Source organism: Oncorhynchus mykiss, chromosome 30, assembly GCF_057628025.1.
Source record: "Oncorhynchus mykiss isolate SJ-2025 chromosome 30, ASM5762802v1, whole genome shotgun sequence".
Classification (NCBI taxonomy): domain Eukaryota; kingdom Metazoa; phylum Chordata; class Actinopteri; order Salmoniformes; family Salmonidae; genus Oncorhynchus; species Oncorhynchus mykiss.
Genome location: NC_143051.1, coordinates 24312501 through 24340000, shown reverse-complemented (window position 1 = coordinate 24340000; position 27500 = coordinate 24312501). Strand labels below are relative to the sequence as shown.

General features: G+C 45.8%; 1 protein-coding gene across 1 annotated transcript in view; it reads left to right on the top strand.

The window, feature by feature from the left end:
• The window catches only part of LOC110488154 (retinoic acid receptor alpha-A), a 146551-nt gene that overhangs the window by 116097 nt on the left and 2954 nt on the right, over nucleotides 1-27500 (top strand). Inside the window, exons 5-6 of the mRNA XM_036971308.2 lie at nucleotides 3480-3656; nucleotides 26583-26787. Of these exons, the coding sequence (XP_036827203.1) occupies nucleotides 3480-3656; nucleotides 26583-26787 (382 nt within the window). The remainder of the gene's footprint in view (nucleotides 1-3479; nucleotides 3657-26582; nucleotides 26788-27500) is intronic.

Sequence of the window (27500 nt, the reverse complement as noted above, 5' to 3'; positions counted from 1 at the left end):
AGTGCTCCCTGCTACCTGTCACAGTTTATGGCTGATTCCTGTTCTCTCTCTTTCCTCTCCTCCTGCTCTCACTCATTACCGCAGCCCAGTCCTCTCTACTCGGCTCTATTTATGACAACAACAACAACAACCACTGAATGTTCTATATTTCTATAGTTTCATGGTGGAGAGTGTATTATTTATATACAGTGAGATAGAGTGTATTATTTATATACAGTGAGATATAGTGTATTATTTATATACAGTGAGATATAGTGTATAATTTATATACAGTGAGATAGTGTATTGTTTATATACAGTGAGATATAGTGTAATATTTATATATAGTGTATTGTTTATATACAGTGAGATAGTGTATTGTTTATATACAGTGTGATAGAGTGTATTATTTATATACAGTGAGATATAGTAAATTGTTTATATACTGTGAGATAGTGTATTATTTATATACAGTGAGATAGTGTATTGTTTATATACAGTGAGATATAGTGTATTATTTATATACAGTGAGACAGTGTATTATTTATATACAGTGAGATATAGTGTATTATTTATATACAGTGAGATAGTGTATTATTTATATACAGTGAGATAGTGTATTGTTTATATACAGTGAGATCGTGTATTATTTATATACAGTGAGATAGTGTCATATTTACATACAGTGAGATAGTGTATTATTTATATACCGTGAGATAGTGTATTATTTATATACAGTGAGATAGTGTATTGTTTATATACAGTGAGATATAGTGTATTATTTATATACAGTGAGATAGTGTATTATTTATATACAGTGAGATATAGTGTATTGTTTATATACAGTGAGATATAGTGTATTATTTATATACAGTGAGATATAGTGTATAATTTATATACAGTGAGATAGTGTATTGTTTATATACAGTGAGATATAGTGTAATATTTATATATAGTGTATTGTTTATATACAGTGAGATAGTGTATTGTTTATATACAGTGTGATAGAGTGTATTATTTATATACAGTGAGATATAGTAAATTGTTTATATACTGTGAGATAGTGTATTATTTATATACAGTGAGATAGTGTATTGTTTATATACAGTGAGATATAGTGTATTATTTATATACAGTGAGACAGTGTATTGTTTATATACAGTGAGATAGTGTATTGTTTATATACAGTGAGATAGTGTATTATTTATGTACAGTGAGATCGTGTATTATTTATATACAGTGAGATAGTGTCATATTTACATACAGTGAGATAGTGTATTATTTATATACCGTGAGATAGTGTATTATTTATATACAGTGAGATAGTGTATTGTTTATATACAGTGAGATATAGTGTATTATTTATATACAGTGAGATAGTGTATTATTTATATACCGTGAGATAATGTATTGTTTATATTCAGTGAGATAGTGTATTATTTATATACAGTGAGATAGTGTATTATTTATATACAGTGAGATAGTGTATTATTTATATACAGTGAGATAGTGTATTATTTATATACAGTGAGATATAGTGTATTGTTTACATACAGTGAGATAGAGTGTATTATTTATATACCGTGAGATATAGTGTATTATTTATATACAGTGAGATATAGTGTATTGTTTATATTCAGTGAGATAGTGTATTATTTATATACCGTGAGATAGTCTATTATCTATATACAGTGAGATAGTGTATTATTTATATACAGTGAGATAGTGTTTTGTTTATATTCAGTGAGATAGTGTATTATTTACATACAGTGAGATAGTGTATTATTTATATACAGTGAGATAGTGTTTTGTTTATGTACAGTGAGATAGTGTATTATTTATATACAGTGAGATAGAGTGTATTATTTATATACAGTGAGATAGTGTATTATTTATATACAGTGAGATAGTGTAATATTTACATACAGTGAGATAGTGTATTATTTATATACCGTGAGATAGTGTATTGTTTATATTCAGTGAGATAGTGTATTAATACAGTGAGATCGAGTATATTATCTATATACAGTGAGATAGTGTATTATTTATATACAGTGAGATAGTGTATTATTTATATACAGTGAGATATAGTGTATTGTTTACATACAGTGAGATAGAGTGTATTATTTATATACCGTGAGATATAGTGTATTATTTATATACAGTGAGATATAGTGTATTGTTTATATTCAGTGAGATAGTGTATTATTTATATACCGTGAGATAGTCTATTATCTATATACAGTGAGATAGTGTATTATTTATATACAGTGAGATAGTGTTTTGTTTATATTCAGTGAGATAGTGTATTATTTACATACAGTGAGATAGTGTATTATTTATATACAGTGAGATAGTGTTTTGTTTATGTACAGTGAGATAGTGTATTATTTATATACCGTGAGATAGTGTATTGTTTATATTCAGTGAGATAGTGTATTATTTATATACAGTGAGATAGTGTATTGTTTATATTCAGTGAGATAGTGTATTATTTATATACCGTGAGATAGTCTATTATCTATATACAGTGAGATAGTGTATTATTTATATACAGTGAGATAGTGTATTGTTTATATTCAGTGAGATGGTGTATTATCTATATACAGTGAGATAGTATATTATGTATATACAGTGAGATAGTGTATTATTTATATACAGTGAGATAGTGTATTATTTATATACAGTGAGATAGTGTATTATCTATATACAGTGAGATAGTGTATTATCTATATACAGTGAGATAGTGTATTGTTTATATGCAGTGAGGTTGTGTATTATTTATATACCGTGAGATAGTGTATTGTTTATATTCAGTGAGATAGTGTATTGTTTATATTCAGTGAGATAGTGTATTATTTATATACAGTGAGATAGTGTATTATCTATATACAGTGAGATAGTGTATTATTTATATACAGTGAGATAGTGTATTATTTATATACAGTGAGATAGTGTATTATCTATATACAGTGAGATAGTGTATTGTTTATATTCAGTGAGATAGTGTATTATTTATATACAGTGAGATAGTGTATTATCTATATACAGTGAGATAGTGTATTATTTATATACAGTGAGATAGTGTATTGTTTACATTCAGTGAGATAGTGTATTGTTTATATTCAGTGAGATAGTGTATTATTTACATTCAGTGAGATAGTGTATTGTTTATATACAGTGAGATAGAGTGTATTATTTATATACAGTGAGATAGTGTATTATTTATATACAGTGAGATAGTGTATTGTTTATATACAGTGAGATAGTGAATTGTTTATATACAGTGAGATCGAGTGTATTATCTATATACAGTGAGATATAGTGAATGGGTGAAGACTGGAGATCATTAGCAACTCGTTGTCTCATGACAGTGCCTCTCGCCAGACTCTCTGTTTGTGTTTGGTTCTATGTGTGTGTGTGTGTGTGCCTGTGTGTCTCCGTGTGTGTGTCTGCATGCCTGCTAATGCATGAGTGTGTCCTCTCTCTCCCCACTCCAGAAGTCGAGTGCGGAACAACGCGTGAGGCTGGACCTGGGGCTGTGGGATAAGTTCAGTGAGCTGGCTACTAAGTGCATTATAAAGATTGTGGAGTTTGCCAAACGAGTGCCTGGCTTCACAGGACTCACCATAGCTGACCAGATCACGCTGCTTAAAGCTGCCTGCCTTGACATACTGGTAAGGACTGACTGTCACAAACACGCACAGGCACACACACACAGAGATCACGCTGATCCAAACTGCCTTCCTCGACATACTGGTATGTATCAGCAGTTTTCAAAGTAACACATCTCTTATGTACATACTTCATGCATTTATTCCTACAATGCATTCGGAAACTATTCACACCCCTTGACTTTTTCCACATTTTCTTACGTTACAACCTTATTCTAAAATGTATTAAATTTATTTTTTCCATTGATCTGCACACAATACCCCATAATGACAAAGCAAAAATAGGTTTACATTTTTTTCCTCAAATGTATACAAAATAAAAAAACGAAATATCACATTTACATAAGTGTTCAGACCCTTTACTCAGTACTTTGTTGAAGTACATTTGGCAGCAATTACAGCCGTGAGTCTTGGGTATGAGGTGCGTTGCTGCACAGCTATTTTCAAGTCCGGGCTCTGGCTGGGCCACTCTAGGACATTCAGAGACTTGTCCTGAAGCCACTCCTGCGTTGTCTTGGCTGCTTAGGGTCGTTGTCCTGTTGGGAGTTGAACTTTCAGTCTAAGGTTCTGAGCACTCTGGAGCAGGTTTTCATCAAGGATCTCTCTCTATACTTTGCTCCGTTTATCTTTAACTTTAAGTCTGACTAGCCTCCCAGTCCCTGCCGCTGAAAAACATTCCCACAGGACGATGCTGCCACCACCATGCTTCACTGTAGGGATGGTGCCAGGTTTCCTCCAGACGTGACGCATGGCATTCAGGCCAAAGAGTTCAATCTTGGTTTCATCAGACCAGAGAATCTTGTTTCTCATGGTCTGAGAGTCCTTTAAGTGCCTTTTGGCAAACTCCAAGAGGGCTGTCATGTGCCTTTTACTGAGGAGTGGCTTCCTTTGGCCACTGTACCATAAAAGCCTGATTGGATGAGTGCTGCAGAGATGGTTGACCTTCTGGAAGGTTCTCCCATCTCCACAGAGGATCTCTAGAGCTCTGTCAGAGTGACCAGTTCTTGGTCACTGCCCTTTTCCCCCGATTGCTCAGTTTGGCTGGGCGGCCAGCTCTAGGAAGAGTCTTGGTGGTTCCAAACTTCTTCCATTTAAGAATGATGGAGACAACCGTGTTGTTGAAGAACACAGTGCTGCAGAAATGTTTTGGTACCCTTCCCCAGATCTGTACCTCGACACCATCCTGTCTCTGAGCTCTACTGACAATTCCTTCGACATCATGGCTTGGTTTTTGCTCTGACATGCACCGTCAACTATATAGACAGGTGTGTGCCTTTCCAAATCAGGTCCAATCAACTGAATTTACCACAGGTGGACTCCAATCAAGTTGTAGAAACATCTCAGGGATGATCAATGGAAACAGGATGCACCTGAGCTCAATTTCGAGTCCCATAGCAAAGGGACTGAATACTTACAGTTGAAGTCAGAAGTTTACATACACCTTAGCCAAATACATTTAAACTCAGTTTTTCACAATTCCTGACATTTAATCCTAGTAAAAATTCCCTGTCTTAGGTCAGTTAGGATCACCACTTTATTTTAAGAATGTGAAATGTCAGAATAATAGTGGAGATATTTATTTATTTCTGCTTTTATTTCTTTCATCACATTCCCAGTGGGTCAGAAGTTTACATACACTCAATTAGTATTTGGTAGCATTGCTTTTAAATAGTTTAACTTGGGTCAAACGTTTCGGGTAGCCTTCCACAAGCTTCCCACAATAAGTTGAATGAGATGAATTTTGTCCCATTCCTCCTGACAGAGCTGGTGTAACTGAGTCAGGTTTGTAGGCCTCCTTGCTCGCACATGCTTTTTCAGTTCTGCCCACAAATCTTCTATAGGATTGAGGTCAGGGCTTTGTGATGGCCACTCCAATACCTTGACCTTGTTGTCCTTAAGCCATTTTGCCACAACTTTGGAAGTATGCTTGGAGTCATTGTCCATTTGGAAGACCCATTTGCGACCAAGCTTTAACTTCCTGACTGATGTCTTGAGATGTTGCTTCAATATATCCACATCATTTTCCTGCCTCATGATGCCATCTATTTTGGGAAGTGCACCAGTCCCTTCTGCAGCAAAGCACCCCCACAACATGATGTTGCCACCCCTGTGCTTCACGGTTGGGATGGTGTTGCAAGACTCCCCGTTTTTCCTCCAAACACAACGACAGTCATTATGGCCAAACAGTTCAATTTTTTACATTTTTTTATTTTTTTAATTATTATTATTATTATTTTTTTATTTTTTATTTTACCCCTTTTTCTCCCCAATTTCGTGGTATCCAATTGTTGTAGTAGCTACTATCTTGTCTCATCGCTACAACTCCCATACGGGCTCGGGAGAGACGAAGGTTGAAAGTCATGCGTCCTCCGATACACAACCCAACCAAGCCGCACTGCTTCTTAACATAACACAGCACGCATCCAACCCGGAAGCCAGCCGCACCAATGCGCCGGAGGAAACACCGTGCACCTGGCCACCTTGGTACTGTTTCGTTTTGTTCACATCATTTATTGTTTTGTTCCAGTGTTCAGTTTGTTTATTAAAAAGACATGAACACTTACCACGCTGCACCTTGGTCCTCCTCTCTATCTCCAGACAACATCCGTTACAGTAGGCCTTGAAATACATCCACAGGTACACCTCCAATTGACTCAAATGATGTCAATTAGCCTATCAGAAGCTTCTAAAACCATGACATAATTTTCTGGAATTTCCAAGCTGTTTAAAGGCACAGTCAACTTAGTGTATGTAAACTTCTGACTCACTGGAATTGTGATACAGTGAATTATGCGTGAAATAATCTGTCTGTAAACAATTGTTGTAAAAATTACTTGTTTCATGCACAAAGTAGATGTCCTCACCGACTTGCCAAAACTATAGTTTGTTAACAAGAAATTTGTTTAGAGGTTGAAAAATGACTCCAACCTAAGTGTATGTAAACTTCCGACTTCAACTGTATGTAAATAAGGTTTTTCTGTTTTTCATTTATAATGCAATTGCAAAAATTTATAAAAAACTGTTTTTGCTTTGTCGTTATGGGGTATTGTGTGTAGATTACTGAGGGAAAAAATCTCTTTAATGCATTTTAGAATAAGTCTGTAACGTAACAAAATGTGGAAAAAGTCAATGAGTCTGAATACTTTCCGAAGGCACTGTATGTAAACTCAGCAAAAGAAACAAACGTCCTCTCACAGTCAACTGCGTTTATTTTCAGCAAACTTAACATGTGTAAATATTTGTATGACAATAACAAGATTCAACAACTGAGACATAAACTGAACAAGTTCTATAGACATGTGACTAACAGAAATTGAATAATGTGTCCCTGAACAAAAGGGGGGTCAAAATCAAAAGTAACAGTCAGTATCTGGTGTGGCCACCAGCTGCATTAAGTACTGCAGTGCATCTCTTCCTCATGGACTGCACCAGATTTGCCAGTTCTTGCTGTGAGATGTTACCCCACTCTTCCACCAAGGCACCTGCAAGTTCCCGGACATTTCTGGGGGGGAATGGCCCTAGCCCTCACCCTCCTATCCAACAGGCCCCAGACGTGCTCAATGGGATTGAGATCCGGGCTCTTCGCTGGCCATGGCAGAACACTGACATTCCTGTCTTGCAGGAAATCACGCACAGAACAAGCAGTATGGCTGGTGGCATTGTCATGCTGGAGGGTCATGTCAGGATGAGCCTGCAGGAAGGGTACCATATGAGGGAGGAGGATGTCTTCCCTGTAACGCACATGATTGAGATTGCTGCAAGCTCACTCCGATGATGCTGTGACCCACCACCCCAGACCATGACGGACCCTCCACCTCCAAATTGATCCCGCTTCAGAGTAGAGTACAGGCCTCGATGTAACGCTCATTCCTTCGACGATAAACACGAATCCGACCATCACCCCTGGTGAGACAAAACCGCGACTCGTCAGTGAAGAGCACTTTTTGCCAGTCCTGTCTGGTCCAGTGACGGTGGGTTTGTGCCCATTGATGATGATGTTGCCGGTGATGTCTGGTGAAGACCTGCCTTACAACTGGCCTACAAGCCCTCAGTCCAACCTCTCTCAGCCTATTGCGGACAGTCTGAGCACTGATGGAGGGACTGTGCGTTGCTGGTGTAACTCGGGTAGTTGTTGTTGCCATCCTGTACCTGTCCTGCAGGTGTGATGTTTGGATGTACCGATCCTGTGCAGGTGTTGTTACACGTGGTCTGCACTGCGAGGACGATCAGCTGTCCGTCCTGTCTCCCTGTAGCGCTGTCTTAGGCGTCTCACACGGACATTGCAATTTATTGCCCAGGCCACATCTGCAGTCCTCATGCCTCCTTGCAGCATGCCTAAGGCACGTTCACGCAGATGAACAGGGGCCCTGGGCATCTTTATTTTGGTGTTTTTCAGTCAGTAGAAAGGCCTCTAGTGTCCTAAGTTTTCATAACTGTGACATTAATTGCCTACCGTCTGTAAGCTGTTAGTATCTTAACGACCGTTCCTAGGGTACATGTTCATTAATTGTTTATGGTTCATTGAACAAGCATGGGAAACAGTGTTTAAACCCTTAACAATTAAGATCTGTGAAGTTATTTGGATTTGTATGTATTATCTTTGAAGACAGGGGTCCTGAAAAAGGGACGTTTCTTTTTTTGCTGAATTTGGTAAGACTAGTTTTAGGCCTCCATTTTTCAGGGTGCCTCAACTTCTGGTCCATGAACAGGGCCAGTCCCTGATGGTTAACTGTCACTTCTACAGGCTAGTTGTAATGTAAATGAACATCCAAGGAGGAAGGATAATATCTAGTATCTTAATAATAATATAGTATCTTACCAATCTGTGGTACAGGAATAGTTGAGAGACCCACTACTCAATGTAATCACAGCAGTGATTGTGCTAGCCAAACAAATGACACTGATTAGCACTGTGACTCGATGCAGAAACACATAGCGTACCTTTACCACATAACCAAATGAGCAGGTTTCTATTTAATGACAAAAGGTTTGGCCTAATTCCATCTGTACTGTTTAGTGTCTAAAGATCTCTGTTAACTGGGTTTTCTCTCTCCACTGAGGTAGCCAGTCAATAAGCTCAAATGTACAGGGGGTTTAACCTCTGAACTTCCTCCCTAGAGTCCGGTCCTTAGACCTTATTGGTCAATTTGTCCAGAAAGCCAATAGAAGAGCGGTTTAATTGATCCTGACGGTGGATCAGTATGTAGAGGAGCCATCCTTAATCAAAGTACATTAAGTTAGTGTCTCTCAGACGTTCCAAATCTCATTAAGGATTGATTGAAAGACCTGTTAGTCTTTTTCTGCAGTGAGTTTCAGTGAGGACTGTTCATGTTTGTTTGTGTTGCTTGCTGTATGTTTTTCTGGAGCAGGGACATGAATACGGGGGGCGCACAGTGTTAGCAGACTTAGTGCAGTCGAGTGCTAATGTGCCCTCAGTAACGAGACAGAGAAGAGAAGCAAAGAGGGAGAGAGAGGGAGGAGAAAGGGGAAGAGAGAGGGAGGAGAAAGGGGGAGAGAGAGGAGAAAGGGAGAGAGGGGGGAGGGGGAGAGAGAGGGAGGGAGGAAAAAGGGAGAGAGAGAGGGAGTAGAAAGGGGGAGAGGGAGGGAGGGAGGAGAAAAGGGGAGAGGGGGAGGAGAAAGGGAGAGAGAGGGGGATGAGAAAGGGGGAGAGGGAGGTAGGGAGGAGAAAGGGAGAGAGAGGGAGTAGAAAGGGGGAGAGGGAGGGAGGGAGGAGAAAAGGGGAGAGAGGGAGAGAGGGGGGGAGTGGGAGGGAGGAGAAAGGGGGAGAGAGAGGGAGGAGAAAGGGGGAGAGGGAGGAGAAAGGGAGAGAGGGGGGAGGGGGGGAAGGGGGAGAGAGAGGGTGAGGGAGGGAGGAGAAAGGGGGAAAGGGGAGAGAGGGATGGGTAAGGGGGAGAGAGAGGGAGGAGAAAGGGGGAGAGAAAGGGAGGAAAAAGGGCGAGAGGGAGGAGAAAGCGAGAGAGGGGGGAGGGTGGGAAGGGGGAGAGAGAGGGTGAGGGAGGGAGGGGAAAGGGGGAGAGAGGGAGGGGAAAGGGGGAGAGAGAGGGAGGAGAAAAGGGGAGAGAGAGGGAGGAGAAAGGGGGAGGAGAAAGGGGGAGAGGGAGGGAGGGAGGAGAAAAGGGGAGAGAGAGGGAGGAGAAAGGGGAGAGAGAGGGAGGAGAAAGGGGGAGAGAGAGGGAGGAGAAAGGGGGAGAGAGAGGGAGGAGAAAGGGGGAGAGAGAGGGGTGGATTGTCTCAAGCTCCAGTCATGTTTATTTTGTCATATTTTTTTTTTTTTTTTTTTTTTTATTTAACCTTTATTTAACTCTCTCCATGTGCCTTGCCTCTCTCTCTGGCTCTATGAGGCTATCCTCAGTCGGCTCTATGAGACTATCCTCAGTCGGCTCTATGAGGCTATCCTCAGTCGGCTCTATGAGACTATCCTCAGTCGGCTCTATGAGACTATCCTCAGTCGGCTCTATGAGGCTAGCCTCAGTCGGCTCTATGAGGCTATCCTCAGTCGGCTCTATGAGACTATCCTCAGTCGGCTCTATGAGGCTATCCTCAGTCGGCTCTATGAGACTATCCTCAGTCGGCTCTATGAGGCTATCCTCAGTCGGCTCTATGAGACTATCCTCAGTCGGCTCTATGAGGCTAGCCTCAGTCGGCTCTATGAGGCTATCCTCAGTCGGCTCTATGAGACTATCCTCAGTCGGCTCTATGAGGCTAGCCTCAGTCGGCTCTATGAGACTATCCTCAGTCGGCTCTATGAGGCTAGCCTCAGTCGGCTCTATGAGACTATCCTCAGTCGGCTCTATGAGACTATCCTCAGTCGGCTCTATGAGGCTAGCCTCAGTCGGCTCTATGAGACCATCCTCAGTCGGCTCTATGAGGCTATCCTCAGTCGGCTCTATGAGGCTATCCTCAGTCGGCTCTATGAGGCTATCCTCAGTCGGCTCTATGAGGCTATCCTCAGTCGGCTCTATGAGGCTATCCTCAGTCGGCTCTATGAGGCTATCCTCAGTCGGCTCTATGAGGCTATCCTCAGTCGGCTCTATGAGGCTATCCTCAGTCGGCTCTATGAGGCTATCCTCAGTCGGCTCTATGAGGCTATCCTCAGTCAGCTCCTTGCATCATGCACATCTGATCTATTTCCCTGACCGCTCTACTCCAATTCACTGCCAACTTTTGCTTCTTGTCTCCTTCGCTCTCTCGCTCCTCTCATCCTCAGCTCAGCCCCCCCGGCAGTATGTCTGACCTGAAAAGGCCCTTCTCTCTCTCTTCACTGGGAGCTCAGAGCACAGCAGCTACAATAGTGTCACTGTTCAGCGCCCAGGGTTAGTGAGTAATCATGTATCATGGGGGTAGTATTTATTAAAGTAGTATTGACTATTTAATAGATTTAGTGAAGTAAATGTCATGATGAATGTGATTATTATGTTCTTCCTGGAGCTGTTCTGTACAGCGACTGCAGTGTAAATGGATAGATGTTATTCTACATGTTCATATCATTAGTGTTATTGTGGTGTTTCCTGTGGTCTAGATTAGTAGTGGCTGTATTACAGTATCACTTCCTGGTGTGATGAGAACTGTTGCCACACTGATTAGATGGGAGGTTTGCAGTAATGCTGGATGGATTCGTTTGCTATGACTATGTGGTATTTGTCAAATGTGACAACCCACTGGGTACGTCTATTCAGCGTCTATTGCACGTCGTCATTTCATTGAAACAACATTGATTCAACCAGCGTGTGTCCAGTGGGAAGCCACTGGAGTTGAAGAGGTGAGAAGCTGAAGTCCTGCTTAGATCACTCTCTCTCACACACACCCTGACAGGTTTCTACAGTGAAGGACCTGCCCTGTGTATTGTGTTCTAGATCTGGGTGAGCAAGTGTGTGAAGAAGGAACAAACGGTGTGTGTGTGTGTGTGTGTGTGGTGAAGAGACAGGCAGTGTCAACCTTTGAAGCCAATTGAGTGGCGCTGACTGCTAGTGTGTGCGTGTGAGTGTGTGTGCACTGACAGTGAGTGGCAGGAGCGTACGCAAAATGAAACAGAATAAAACATGCTGGCGGAGACTCAAACACTGGCTGGTCAGACACACACACACACATACACCCTGTATAGCTGTACAATACAGAAGCAAGCACACAGACACACTGAGGTTTTTCCTCCTCAAGGTCATGATCATAGTGGTGGTTTCTCTCTTTAGTCTTTGTTGGCTGTGAAACGTGTCAGTCCTAGCTACAGGTATATAGTCTCTGTGGGCTTCACTTTGAATTTGTCTTTCTACTCTTTACAATTCCTATCATGACACTTACTGTCCCTCTCTCCTCTCCTCCCCCTTACTGTCCCTCTCTCCTCTGTCTAACTGTCCCTTGCTCCTCTCCTCCCCCTTACTGTCCCTCTCTCCTCTCCTCCCCCTGACTATCCCTCTCTCCTCTCCCTTACTGTCCCTCTCTCCTCCCCCTTACTGTCCCTCTCTCCTCCCCCTTACTGTCCCTCTCTCCTCCCCCTTACTGTCCCTCTCTCCTCTCCCTTACTGTCCCTCTCTCCTCTCCTCCCCCTTACTGTCCCTCTCTCCTCTCACTTACTGTCCCTCTCTCCTCTCCTCCCCCTTACTGTCCCTCTCTCCTCTCCCTTACTGTCCCTCTCTCCTCCCCCTTACTGTCCCTCTCTCCTCTCCCTTACTGTCCCTCTCTCCTCTCCTCTCCCTTACTGTCCCTCTCTCCTCTCCTCCCCCTTACTGTCCCTCTCTCCTCTCCTCCCCCTGACTGTCCCTCTCTCCTCTCCCTTACTGTCCCTCTCTCCTCCCCCTTACTGTCCCTCTCTCCTCTCCTCCCCCTGACTGTCCCTCTCTCCTCTCCCTTACTGTCCCTCTCTCCTCTCCTCCCCCTTACTGTCCCTCTCTCCTCTCCTCCCCCTTACTGTCCCTCTCTCCTCTCCTCCCCCTTACTGTCCCTCTCTCCTCTCCTCTCCGTCTAACTGTCCCTCTCTCCTCTCCGTCTAACTGTCCCTTGCTCCTCTCCTCCCCCTTACTGTCCCTCTCTCCTCCCCCTTACTGTCCCTCTCCTCCCCCTTACTGTCCCTCTCTCCTCCCCCTTACTGTCCCTCTCCTCCCCCTTACTGTCCCTCTCTCCTCTCCGTCTAACTGTCCCTTGCTCCTCTCCTCCCCCTTACTGTCCCTCTCTCCTCTCCTCCCCCTGACTGTCCCTCTCTCCTCTCCTCCCCCTTACTGTCCCTCTCTCCTCCCCCTTACTGTCCCTCTCTCCTCTCCTCCCCCTGACTGTCCTCCTCTCCTCCCCCTGACTATCCCTCTCTCCTCTCCTCCCCCTGACTGTCCCTCTCTCCTCTCCTCCCCCTGACTGTCCTCCTCTCCTCCTCCTGACTGTCCCTCTCTCCTCTCCTCCCCCTGACTGTCCTTCTCTCCTCTCCTCCCCCTGACTGTCCTCCTCTCCTCCTCCTGACTGTCCCTCTCTCCTCTCCTCCCCCTGACTGTCCCTCTCTCCTCTCCTCCCCCTGACTGTCCCTCTCTCCTCTCCTCTCCCTTACTGTCCCTCTCTCCCCTCCCCCCCCCTTACTGTCCCTCTCTCCTCTCCTCCCCCTGACTGTCCCTCTCTCCTCTCCCTTACTGTCCCTCTCTCCTCCCCCTTACTGTCCCTCTCTCCTCTCCTCCCCCTGACTGTCCCTCTCTCCTCTCCCTTACTGTCCCTCTCTCCTCTCCTCCCCCTTACTGTCCCTCTCTCCTCTCCTCCCCCTTACTGTCCCTCTCTCCTCTCCTCCCCCTTACTGTCCCTCTCTCCTCTCCTCTCCGTCTAACTGTCCCTCTCTCCTCTCCGTCTAATTGTCCCTTGCTCCTCTCCTCCCCCTTACTGTCCCTCTCTCCTGCCCCTTACTGTCCCTCTCCTCCCCCTTACTGTCCCTCTCTCCTCCCCCTTACTGTCCCTCTCCTCCCCCTTACTGTCCCTCTCTCCTCTCCGTCTAACTGTCCCTTGCTCCTCTCCTCCCCCTTACTGTCCCTCTCTCCTCTCCTCCCCCTGACTGTCCCTCTCTCCTCTCCTCCCCCTTACTGTCCCTCTCTCCTCCCCCTTACTGTCCCTCTCTCCTCTCCTCCCCCTGACTGTCCTCCTCTCCTCCCCCTGACTATCCCTCTCTCCTCTCCTCCCCCTGACTGTCCCTCTCTCCTCTCCTCCCCCTGACTGTCCTCCTCTCCTCCTCCTGACTGTCCCTCTCTCCTCTCCTCCCCCTGACTGTCCCTCTCTCCTCTCCTCCCCCTGACTGTCCCTCTCTCCTCTCCTCCCCCTGACTGTCCCTCTCTCCTCTCCTCCCCCTGACTGTCCCTCTCTCCTCTCCTCCCCCTTACTGTCCGTCTCTCCTCTCCTCACTGTCCCTCTCTCCTCTCCTCCCCCTTACTGTCCCTCTCTCCTCTCCTCCCCCTGACTGTCCTCCTCTCCTCCCCCTGACTGTCCCTCTCTCCTCTCCTCCCCCTGACTGTCCCCCTCTCCTCTCCTCCCCCTGACTGTCCCTCTCTCCTCTCCTCCCCCTGACTGTCCCTCTCTCCTCTCCTCCCCCTTACTGTCCCTCTCCTCTCCCTTACTGTCTCTCTCTCCTCTCCCTTACTGTCCCTTTCTCCTCTCCTCCCCCTTACTGTCCCTTTCTCCTCTCCCTTACTGTCCCTCTCTCCTCTCCCTTGTTACGCACGCCTCTATGAAGAGGGAACGCAACACCCTGCTACAACTAAACTCTCTGTGATGCGAAAGAGGTATGGACTGTAGGTGCGAGTAAGGATGACAACAGGCAGAATGTGGTACCGTTTACAAGGACTTTATTCCTTTACACGGTAATATGGGGAAAAGGGGCTGGACGGAACCAAAGCAAAGAAAGTAAATCTCAAAGCCCCCCCCCCCCCTCTCCTATCTTACCTGCCTACCCACTACTTACCTAATGTAGCACCACCTGGTCCCCTAACCAAAATACAGGGGGTGGTCCGCCCAGGTCTTACCTAGTGTGCCTAGACAGTGAATATACTACGGGTATATGTATGCCCGCGGGCCTCTTGCCTAAGCACTCCCAAGGTGCCTTCCCCTTCTCCCCTGGGAACAAATGAAACAGAATATTAAACAATTTTACAAACAAACTAAGAAACAGAGGACATCAAATAAGCTCTACCTGAGCAACAAACTCACAGAACATACCAACTCTCAGCAATGAACTCCCAGCAAAATCAACCTCTAGCAAAATTTCTCTGCAATGACCTCCAAGCAAATCTCTCTATCACAAACAATCGCTCTGCAATGACCTCCCAGAAAAAAATCTCTCTCAGCAATCCCTACCTCCAAATCTCTCTCTCCTGAACAGAACACTGGCTTTTATATAGCTTCAGAATTAATGTATAATTGGAGACAGCTGTGTCTTGACGAGGGGGCGGGGTCAGCTCTCCAATTAGCCCTGGAGTCGACCAATCAGCTGCTTGAGGGATTTCAGGAAGCCATTTCCTGAAATAAACACATGCACAAACACAAACTACAACACATAAACTGGGGAACGTAACACGCCCACCACAAAATTTGCAAACCTAGTTTTGCAATAAGAAAAGCCATCGCTTCCCCAGTTAGTAAACCCGTGATAGAGCGTCAGCAACCACATTCGCCGAGCCCTTCACATAAGCTATCAATACAGTCATCTAAGCGAGGTAGAGGAAAATAATCAGACTTTGTAACTGCATTTACGCGACGATAGTCCGTACTGGGTGTAGGAGATAAGATATGCTCCTTCAAAACTTTAAGCGGACCCCGTGGGGTGTGTCCAAGCACAAGGTCAGCAGGGCTGAACCCTAAGGACTCTTGTATCGTTTCCCTTATAGCAAATAGGACAACGGGCACCCCCTCATCCCAATCAGTACTGGTATCTATACAATACTTGCTTAGCATTGCCTTCAGCGTCTGATGCCAGCGTTCTAGAGCCCCTTGACTCTCTGGATGATACGGACTGGAGACCTGATGGGAAATACACAATGTCTTTAACACATTTTAAAACAGTTTAGACATGAAGTTGGATCCCTGATCAGTTTGGATTACTTTAGGGAGTCCAAACGTAGAGAAGAACTTCACTAGTGCCTTCACCACAGTCTTAGCCGTTATAGTACGGAGAGGAATAGCCTCTGGGTATCGAGTAGCACTGCACATTATTGTTAGAACTGGTTACCTGACCTGGTTTTCGGCAATGGACCTACACAATCAATTATTACTCTTTCAAACGGTTCCCCCGCCACAGGAATCGGGCAGAGTGGCGCTCGTGGAACTGTTTGATTCACTTTCCCAGTGAGTTGACATATGTGACATGTTTTACAAAATTGGACCACGTCAAACTTCAAACCTGGCCAGAAGAAATGACGAAGGACCCGGTTATAAGTCTTTGTGATCCCCAAGTGTCCAGACCACGCCTGGTCATGGGCGAGTGACAGCACCTGCTGTCGGAACGGTGTAGGAACAACCACTTGACACACTTCACTCCAGTCATTAATGGTGTCATGAGATGCCCATTTACGCATCAAAACTCTTGCTTCCATAAAGTAGGCAGTCTCTCTAGTTTTAGCTTCCTCAATGGAAATTACCAAAGCAAAACACTTGCGAAGACTGGTGTCTTCTTTTTGACATTCAATCACCTTCTCAGGGGTGACAGACAAAAGAATGTCATGTAATTGGGGCACAATTTCGTTTTCCCCTGCCTTAGTTTTTACGGGGGTAAAAACTGTCGGCATTGCAGAAGGCATACTCGGTGCATGGTCTTCTACCTCAACATTCTCAAAAATAGAACTAGCCAAATCCACCACATCTCCTAGCTTGCGAGATTGTGCCCTCGTTAACACACAAGCAGGAAAAACATGTGGAAATGCTTGAACCAATTTCTCATCTGTAGTTCTGATTTCTGGATTGTCTACTACCTCTAACACAGGAGTGACATTACCACCAGCAATATCATTCCCTAGTAGCAATGTGACTCCTGATACTGGCAGTGTAGATACTACACCAACACGGAAACGTCCTGATACCAAGTCTGACACTAAGTGGACCCAGTGTAATGGTACAGGTACGGTTTTTGTCTCTATCCCCTGTAATATGACATGTGAGCCACAATACGTTTCAGGAGACCAGGGTAAAGCATCAGTAACAATTACTGACTGCGCCGCCCCGGTATCTCGTAGGATTTGGATAGGCTTTTGATCAGCTTGTTCTCCTGTTAAGGAAACATAACCGGCAGAGATAAACGGAGCATAGACAGGATCCGGTTTCTCAAATGCTGAATCAATAACTCGATCCAATGGACGAGTCAAAGACTTGACTAAACCCAAACTTTTCATTTTTGGGGACGGTGACTGGGACTGTTTCGGTTTATTTTTCAAAACTGGGCAGTCCGCAATCACGTGACCCTTTTGGTGACAGTAAAAACATTCACGGATTTCATGAAAAGGCTTAGGGTTGTCAGAGGAAAAGCGACCTGAACGAGGAACTGATGACGTAATCGTCCGGCCTTCAAAACGTGGTGCACCAAAGACAGTCTTGTGTGTCAAAGCGTACTCATCTGCCAACACTGCTGCTTGGGGCAATGTCGCCACTTTCTGTTCATTTAAATGAACTAGAATTCTATCTGGGAGTTTGCTTTTAAAGTCCTCCAACAGCATCAACTCCTTAATATCAGCAAAGGTGTTACCTTTGCTGGCTGAACACCAGCGACTAAACAGAGACTCTTTGTCCCTAGCAAATTCAACAAATGTACGGTGAGATGTTTTTTTGTGGTTCCTGAAGCGCTGTCTATAAGCTTCAGGCACCAACTCATAAGCCCGCAACACGGTAGTTTTAACTGTATCGTAGTGTAAACTGTCTTCCAGGGAGAGCGCAGCTACTACTTCCTGGGCTTTCCCAGACAATTTACATTGTAACAGGAGCGGCCAAACCTCGAGTGGCCAATGCAGCGCAGCGGCTACACGCTCAAACGCAGAGAAATAAGAATCCACTTCCGACTCTCGGAATGGAGGGACTAAAGCTATGTTTTTACTCACATCGATGTGGGTTTGATGATGAGCAGCTTGTAGAGTCGCACTGGAGCGAGCGTCTAGCTCCAGTTGTCGGATCCTCACCTCCTTGTCAGCTTCTATTTTCCTAATTTCAAGTTCAAAATTCATCTGTCTCTCTTTATCTTTTTGCTCCATTTCTAACCGAGCCAGCCTCACCTTCAGCCTAGCAGTTCCATCTGAACGACCCGAAGCAGAAGATAAAGGATCGAATCGGGGCAATGTAAAAGGGGTACGAGGAACCCCTTCCTCCGCCTTGTCCTCCGACTTGGCATCGGAAGGTCTACCCGTCTCCTCTCCTTGCAATGAGAGAATCCATTCTCTCACTAAACCCTCCCTGACTAGCAACAAAAGCTCAGCCTTTAGGGCTTTCTCAGGGAAAACAAATCCATAATGGTCAGCTATAGCTATAAGGTCTACTTTACGAAACCTACCCAAAACAATCAATAGAGGGCGCTTCAAAAAAAATTGAAAAAATTTGAATGCAGCCATCTTATACAATGCAGTCTCCTGAACACACTAACTAAACAAGTCATCCAAACTCACAACCTACCATCACACCTCAATCACTAACCACAGAGAGCTCAGAGCAGCAGGGTCCGGTGGGTTTAATGGAAACCCACCATTATGTTATGCACACCTCTATGAAGAGGGAACGCAACACCCTGCTAGGTATGGGCTGTAGGTGCGAGTAAGGATGACAACAGGCAGAATGTGGTACCGTTTACAAGGACTTTATTCCTTTACACGGTAATATGGGGAAAAGGGGCTGGACTGAACCAAAGCAAAGAAAGTAAATCTCAAAGCCCCCCCCCCCTCTCCTATCTTACCTGCCTACCCACTACTTACCTAATGTAGCACCACCTGGTCCCCTAACCAAAATACACAATTTCTCTGCAATGACCTCCAAGCAAATCTCTCTATCACAATCGCTCTGCAATGACCTCCCAGAAAAAAATCTCTCTCAGCAATCCCTACCTCCAAATCTCTCTCTCCTGAACAGAACACTGGCTTTTATATAGCTTCAGAATGAATGTATAATTGGAGACAGCTGTGTCTTGACGAGGGGGCGGGGTCAGCTCTCCAATTAGCCCTGGAGTCGACCAATCAGCTGCTTGAGGGATTTCAGGAAGCCATTTCCTGAAATAAACACATGCACAAACACAAACTACAACACATAAACTGGGGAACGTAACACCCTTACTGTCCCTCTCTCCTCTCCTCCGTCTTGCTGTCCCTCTCTCCTCTCCTCCCCCTGACTGTCCCTTTCTCCTATCCTCCGTCTTACTGTTCCTCTCTCCTCTCGTCTGTCTTACTGTCCCTCTCTCCTCTCCTCCGTCTAACTGTCCCTTTCTCCTCTCCTCCGTCTTACTGTCCCTCTCTCCTCTCCTCCCCCTTACTGTCCCTCTCTCCTCTCCTCCCCCTTACTGTCCCTCTCTCCTCTCCTCCCCCTTACTGTTCCTCTCTCCTCTCCTCCCCCTTACTGTTCCTCTCTCCTCTCCTCCCCCTTACTGTCCCTCTCTCCTCTCATCCCCCTTACTGTCCCTCTCTCCTCTCCTCCCCCTTACTGTCCCTCTCTCCTCTCCTCCCCCTTACTGTCCCTCTCTCCTCTCCCTTACTGTCCCTTTCTCCTCTCCTCCCCCTTACTGTCCCTCTCTCCTCTCCTCCCCCTGACTGTCCTCCTCTCCTCCTCCTGACTGTCCCTCTCGCCTCTCCTCCCCCTGACTGTCCCTCTCTCTCCTCCCCCTGACTGTCCCTCTCTCCTCTCCTCCCCCTGACTGTCCCTCTCTCCTCTCCTCCCCCTTACTGTCCGTCTCTCCTCTCCTCACTGTCCCTCTCTCCTCCCCCTTACTGTCCCTCTCTCCTCTCCTCCCCCTGACTGTCCTCCTCTCCTCTCCTCCCCCTGACTGTCCCCCTCTCCTCTCCTCCCCCTGACTGTCCCTCTCTCCTCTCCTCCCCCTGACTGTCCCTCTCTCCTCTCCCTTACTGTCCCTCTCCTCTCCCTTACTGTCCCTCTCTCCTCTCCCTTACTGTCCCTTTCTGTCCCTTTCTCCTCTCCCTTACTGTCCCTCTCTCCTCTCCCTTGTTACGCACGCCTCTATGAAGAGGGAACGCAACACCCTGCTACAACTAAACTCTCTGTGATGCGAAAGAGGTATGGACTGTAGGTGCGAGTAAGGATGACAACAGGCAGAATGTGGTACCGTTTACAAGGACTTTATTCCTTTACACGGTAATATGGGGAAAAGGGGCTGGACGGAACCAAAGCAAAGAAAGTAAATCTCAAAGCCCCCCCCCCCCTCTCCTATCTTACCTGCCTACCCACTACTTACCTAATGTAGCACCACCTGGTCCCCTAACCAAAATACAGGGGGTGGTCCGCCCAGGTCTTACCTAGTGTGCCTAGACAGTGAATATACTACGGGTATATGTATGCCCGCGGGCCTCTTGCCTAAGCACTCCCAAGGTGCCTTCCCCTTCTCCCCTGGGAACAAATGAAACAGAATATTAAACAATTTTACAAACAAACTAAGAAACAGAGGACATCAAATAAGCTCTACCTGAGCAACAAACTCACAGAACATACCAACTCTCAGCAATGAACTCCCAGCAAAATCAACCTCTAGCAAAATTTCTCTGCAATGACCTCCAAGCAAATCTCTCTATCACAAACAATCGCTCTGCAATGACCTCCCAGAAAAAAATCTCTCTCAGCAATCCCTACCTCCAAATCTCTCTCTCCTGAACAGAACACTGGCTTTTATATAGCTTCAGAATTAATGTATAATTGGAGACAGCTGTGTCTTGACGAGGGGGCGGGGTCAGCTCTCCAATTAGCCCTGGAGTCGACCAATCAGCTGCTTGAGGGATTTCAGGAAGCCATTTCCTGAAATAAACACATGCACAAACACAAACTACAACACATAAACTGGGGAACGTAACACGCCCACCACAAAATTTGCAAACCTAGTTTTGCAATAAGAAAAGCCATCGCTTCCCCAGTTAGTAAACCCGTGATAGAGCGTCAGCAACCACATTCGCCGAGCCCTTCACATAAGCTATCAATACAGTCATCTAAGCGAGGTAGAGGAAAATAATCAGACTTTGTAACTGCATTTACGCGACGATAGTCCGTACTGGGTGTAGGAGATAAGATATGCTCCTTCAAAACTTTAAGCGGACCCCGTGGGGTGTGTCCAAGCACAAGGTCAGCAGGGCTGAACCCTAAGGACTCTTGTATCGTTTCCCTTATAGCAAATAGGACAACGGGCACCCCCTCATCCCAATCAGTACTGGTATCTATACAATACTTGCTTAGCATTGCCTTCAGCGTCTGATGCCAGCGTTCTAGAGCCCCTTGACTCTCTGGATGATACGGACTGGAGACCTGATGGGAAATACACAATGTCTAAAACACATTTTAAAACAGTTTAGACATGAAGTTGGATCCCTGATCAGTTTGGATTACTTTAGGGAGTCCAAACGTAGAGAAGAACTTCACTAGTGCCTTCACCACAGTCTTAGCCGTTATAGTACGGAGAGGAATAGCCTCTGGGTATCGAGTAGCACTGCACATTATTGTTAGAACTGGTTACCTGACCTGGTTTTCGGCAATGGACCTACACAATCAATTATTACTCTTTCAAACGGTTCCCCCGCCACAGGAATCGGGCAGAGTGGCGCTCGTGGAACTGTTTGATTCACTTTCCCAGTGAGTTGACATATGTGACATGTTTTACAAAATTGGACCACGTCAAACTTCAAACCTGGCCAGAAGAAATGACGAAGGACCCGGTTATAAGTCTTTGTGATCCCCAAGTGTCCAGACCACGCCTGGTCATGGGCGAGTGACAGCACCTGCTGTCGGAACGGTGTAGGAACAACCACTTGACACACTTCACTCCAGTCATTAATGGTGTCATGAGATGCCCATTTACGCATCAAAACTCCTGCTTCCATAAAGTAGGCGGTCTCTCTAGTTTTAGCTTCCTCAATGGAAATTACCAAAGCAAAACACTTGCGAAGACTGGTGTCTTCTTTTTGACATTCAATCACCTTCTCAGGGGTGACAGACAAAAGAATGTCATGTAATTGGGGCACAATCTCGTTTTCCCCTGCCTTAGTTTTTACGGGGGTAAAAACTGTCGGCATTGCAGAAGGCATACTCGGTGCATGGTCTTCTACCTCAACATTCTCAAAAATATAACTAGCCAAATCCACCACATCTCCTAGCTTGCGAGATTGTGCCCTCGTTAACACACAAGCAGGAAAAACATGTGGAAATGCTTGAACCAATTTCTCATCTGTAGTTCTGATTTCTGGATTGTCTACTACCTCTAACACAGGAGTGACATTACCACCAGCAATATCATTCCCTAGTAGCAATGTGACTCCTGATACTGGCAGTGTAGATACTACACCAACACGGAAACGTCCTGATACCAAGTCTGACACTAAGTGGACCCAGTGTAATGGTACAGGTACGGTTTTTGTCTCTATCCCCTGTAATATGACATGTGAGCCACAATACGTTTCAGGAGACCAGGGTAAAGCATCAGTAACAATTACTGACTGCGCCGCCCGGTATCTCGTAGGATTTGGATAGGCTTTTGATCAGCTTGTTCTCCTGTTAAGGAAACATAACCGGCAGAGATAAACGGAGCATAGACAGGATCCGGTTTCTCAAATGCTGAATCAATAACTCGATCCAATGGACGAGTCAAAGACTTGACTAAACCCAAACTTTTCATTTTTGGGGACGGTGACTGGGACTGTTTCGGTTTATTTTTCAAAACTGGGCAGTCCGCAATCACGTGACCCTTTTGGTGACAGTAAAAACATTCACGGATTTCATGAAAAGGCTTAGGGTTGTCAGAGGAAAAGCGACCTGAACGAGGAACTGATGACGTAATCGTCCGGCCTTCAAAACGTGGTGCACCAAAGACAGTCTTGTGTGTCAAAGCGTACTCATCTGCCAACACTGCTGCTTGGGCCAATGTCGCCACTTTCTGTTCATTTAAAATGAACTACAATTCTATCTGGGAGGTTGCTTTTAAAGTCCTCCAACAGCATCAACTCCTTAATATCAGCAAAGGTGTTAGCTTTGCTGGCTGAACACCAGCGACTAAACAGAGACTCTTTGTCCCTAGCAAATTCAACAAATGTACGGTGAGATGTTTTTTTGTGGTTCCTGAAGCGCTGTCTATAAGCTTCAGGCACCAACTCATAAGCCCGCAACACGGTAGTTTTAACTGTATCGTAGTGTAAACTGTCTTCCAGGGAGAGCGCAGCTACTACTTCCTGGGCTTTCCCAGACAATTTACATTGTAACAGGAGCGGCCAAACCTTGAGTGGCCAATGCAGCGCAGCGGCTACACGCTCAAACGCAGAGAAATAAGAATCCACTTCCGACTCTCGGAATGGAGGGACTAAAGCTATGTTTTTACTCACATCGATGTGGGTTTGATGATGAGCAGCTTGTAGAGTCGCACTGGAGCGAGCGTCTAGCTCCAGTTGTCGGATCCTCACCTCCTTGTCAGCTTCTATTTTCCTAATTTCAAGTTCAAAATTCATCTGTCTCTCTTTATCTTTTTGCTCCATTTCTAACCGAGCCAGCCTCACCTTCAGCCTAGCAGTTCCATCTGAACGACCCGAAGCAGAAGATAAAGGATCGAATCGGGGCAATGTAAAAGGGGTACGAGGAACCCCTTCCTCCGCCTTGTCCTCCGACTTGGCATCGGAAGGTCTACCCGTCTCCTCTCCTTGCAATGAGAGAATCCATTCTCTCACTAAACCCTCCCTGACTAGCAACAAAAGCTCAGCCTTTAGGGCTTTCTCAGGGAAAACAAATCCATAATGGTCAGCTATAGCTATAAGGTCTACTTTACGAAACCTACCCAAACAATCAATAGAGGGCGCTTCAAAAAAACTTGGAGATGGCTGATGCAGCCATCTTATACAATGCAGTCTCCTGAACACACTAACTAAACAAGTCATCCAAACTCACAACCTACCATCACACCTCAATCACTAACCACAGAGAGCTCAGAGCAGCAGGGTCCGGTGGGTTTAATGGAAAGATCCCGGATGAGCCCCCATTATGTTATGCACACCTCTATGAAGAGGGAACGCAACACCCTGCTACAACTAAACTCTCTGTGAAGTGAAAAAGGTATGGGCTGTAGGTGCGAGTAAGGATGACAACAGGCAGAATGTGGTACCGTTTTACAAGGACTTTATTCCTTTACACGGTAATATGGGGAAAAGGGGCTGGACGGAACCAAAGCAAAGAAAGTAAATCTCAAAGCCCCCCCCCTCCCCTCCTATCTTACCTGCCTACCCACTACTTACCTAATGTAGCACCACCTGGTCCCCTAACCAAAATACAGGGGGGGGGGGGGGTCCGCCCAGGTCTTACCTAGTGTGCCTAGACAGTGAATATACTACGGGTATATGTATGCCCGCGGGCCTCTTGCCTAAGCACTCCCAAGGTGCCTTCCCCTTCTCCCCTGGGAACAAATGAAACAGAATATTAAACAATTTTACAAACAAACTAAGAAACAGAGGACATCAAATAAGCTCTACCTGAGCAACAAACTCACAGAACATACCAACTCTCAGCAATGAACTCCCAGCAAAATCAACCTCTAGCAAAATTTCTCTGCAATGACCTCCAAGCAAATCTCTCTATCACAAACAATCGCTCTGCAATGACCTCCCAGAAAAAAATCTCTCTCAGCAATCCCTACCTCCAAATCTCTCTCTCCTGAACAGAACACTGGCTTTTATATAGCTTCAGAATGAATGTATAATTGGAGACAGCTGTGTCTTGACGAGGGGGCGGGGTCAGCTCTCCAATTAGCCCTGGAGTCGACCAATCAGCTGCTTGAGGGATTTCAGGAAGCCATTTCCTGAAATAAACACATGCACAAACACAAACTACAACACATCAACTGGGGAACGTAACACCCTTACTGTCCCTCTCTCCTCTCCTCCGTCTTGCTGTCCCTCTCTCCTCTCCTCCCCCTGACTGTCCCTTTCTCCTATCCTCCGTCTTACTGTTCCTCTCTCCTCTCCTCTGTCTTACTGTCCCTCTCTCCTCTCCTCTGTCTTACTGTCCCTCTCTCCTCTCCTCCGTCTAACTGTCCCTTTCTCCTCTCCTCCGTCTTACTGTCCCTCCTCTCCTCCCCCTTACTGTCCCTCTCTCCTCTCCTCCCCCTGATTGTCCCTCTCTCCTCTCCTCCCCCTTACTGTCCCTCTCTCCTCTCCTCCCCCTTACTGTCCCTCTCTCCTCTCCTCCCCCTTACTGTTCCTCTCTCCTCTCCTCCCCCTTACTGTCCCTCTCTCCTCTCCTCTGTCTTACTGTCCCTCTCTCCTCTCCTCTGTCTTACTGTCCCTTTCTCCTCTCCTCCGTCTTACTGTCCCTCTCTCCTCTCCTCCCCCTTAATGTCCCTCTCTCCTCTCCTCTGTCTTACTGTCCCTTTCTCCTCTCCTCCGTCTTACTGTCCCTCTCTCATCTCCTCCCCCTTACTGTCCCTCTCTCCTCTCCTCCCCCTTACTGTCCCTCTCTCCTCTCCTCCCCCTTACTGTCCCTCTCTCCTCTCCTCCCCCTTACTGTTCCTCTCTCCTCTCCTCCCCCTTACTGTCCCTCTCTCCTCTCCTCTGTCTTACTGTCCCTCTCTCCTTTCCTCTATCTTACTGTCCCTTTCTCCTCTCCTCCGTCTTACTGTCCCTCTCTCCTCTCCTCCCCCTTACTGTCCCTCTCTCCTCTCCTCCCCCTTACTGTCCCTCTCTCCTCTCCTCTGTCTTACTGTCCCTCTCTCCTCTCCTCTGTCTTACTGTCCCTTTCTCCTCTCCTCCGTCTTACTGTCCCTCTCTCCTCTCCTCCCCCTTACTGTCCCTCTCTCCTCTCCTCCCCCTTACTGTCCCTTTTTCCTCTCCTCCCCCTTACTGTCCCTCTCTCAAAAAACAGTAACTGTAATCCATTATGTTACCAGCTAAAATATTGTAATCAGATTACAGATACTTTTGAAAAACTAGATGATTACTTCAAGGATTACTTACAAATCTAAATGTGTATTTAAACCCAATAATTTTTTAATTCAAGAAGTTTAAGCTGCCTATCAATAATTGTTTTGGACAGCCAGTGAAAAATGTGCTCCTGCAACAGCTGCATATTGCAGATCCCAGCCTATGGAATGAAAGTGAGGCTTTTATTGCTCAATCTAATACATGCTGGGAAAAAATCCATAGGCCAAATGGACACATGTTCAAACTTGCACACTTTGGATAGACTTAACGGGGGAAGTCTGTTGTTGCCACATCCATTGTTGACATATAAATTCTATATATTAATGTAAAGATATAATTTAATCTTATTATTATATGTAGTAGAAAGCGATGGGTTAGAAGAAGCCTACATAACGAACCCATAAAGTAAAATTGAACATCCATATATGGCCAGCTATGTAAAATGTAACATCCATATATGGCCAGCTATGTAAAATGTAACATTGATTTATCCTGCAATAGATGTTGTTCAATTGGTAACATACATTTTTGTCTTCTTCTAACGCCTCTTAAAGGGAAAGTAATCTAAAAGTAACTGAATGTAATCAGATCGTTCCAAAAGTTACGTTACTGATTAAAATTATGGACAGGTAACTAGTAACTGCAACGGATTACATTTAGAAAGTAATCTATCCAACCCTCATTCCTCTTCTCCCCCTCACTGTCCCTATCCTCTCCTCTGTCAGATAATGTGTGTGTATACATAATGTATAATTCTCTCCTCTCCTCTGTCAGATAATGTGTGTGTATACATAATGTATAATTCTCACCTCTCCTGTCCCCTGTCATATAGATTCTACGTATCTGTACGAGGTACACTCCGGACCAGGACACCATGACGTTCTCAGACGGACTGACCCTGAACCGGACCCAGATGCACAACGCAGGCTTCGGCCCGCTCACCGACCTGGTGTTCACCTTCGCCCACCAGCTGCTGCCCATGGAGATGGACGACACAGAGACAGGCCTGCTCAGCGCCATCTGCCTCATCTCTGGAGGTACACTACACCTTCTTCACTTTCTTTGAAGGTTGCATATATTCATTAAGCATCTGTCATTACTGTCATTAGTGTTGAATAGTATGTCAGAAGAGATGAAATGTCTAAATAAAAGTCTGAATTTTGTGACACAGAGACAGACAGGCCACCTCAGTCCCATCTGGGGGGGGTAAGAAGGTTACTGTTATCTCCAGAGGCGGGCACCACAGTGGGGTGTACATACCCAGCGGGCACCAGACTGGGGTGCAAGGAGAGAGACGGGCTGGGCAAGGAGAGAGACAGGGCTGGGCAAGGAGAGAGACGGGGCTGGGCAAGTAGAGAGACGGGCTGGGCAAGGAGAGAGACGGGCTGGGCAAGGAGAGAGACGGGCTGGGCAAGGAGAGAGACGGGCTGGGCAAGTAGAGAGACGGGCTGGGCAAGGAGAGAGACAGGGCTGGGCAAGGAGAGAGACGGGCTGGGCAAGGAGAGAGACGGGCTGGGCAAGGAGAGAGACGGGCTGGGCTAGGAGAGAGACGGGGCTGGGCAAGGAGAGAGACGGGCTGGGCAAGGAGAGAGACGGGCTGGGCAAGGAGAGAGACGGGGCTGGGCAAGTAGAGAGACGGGGCTGGGCAAGGAGAGAGGCGGGCTGGGCAAGGAGAGAGATGGGGCTGGGCAAGGAGAGAGACGGGCTGGGCAAGGAGAGAGATGGGGCTGGGCAAGGAGAGAAACGGGGC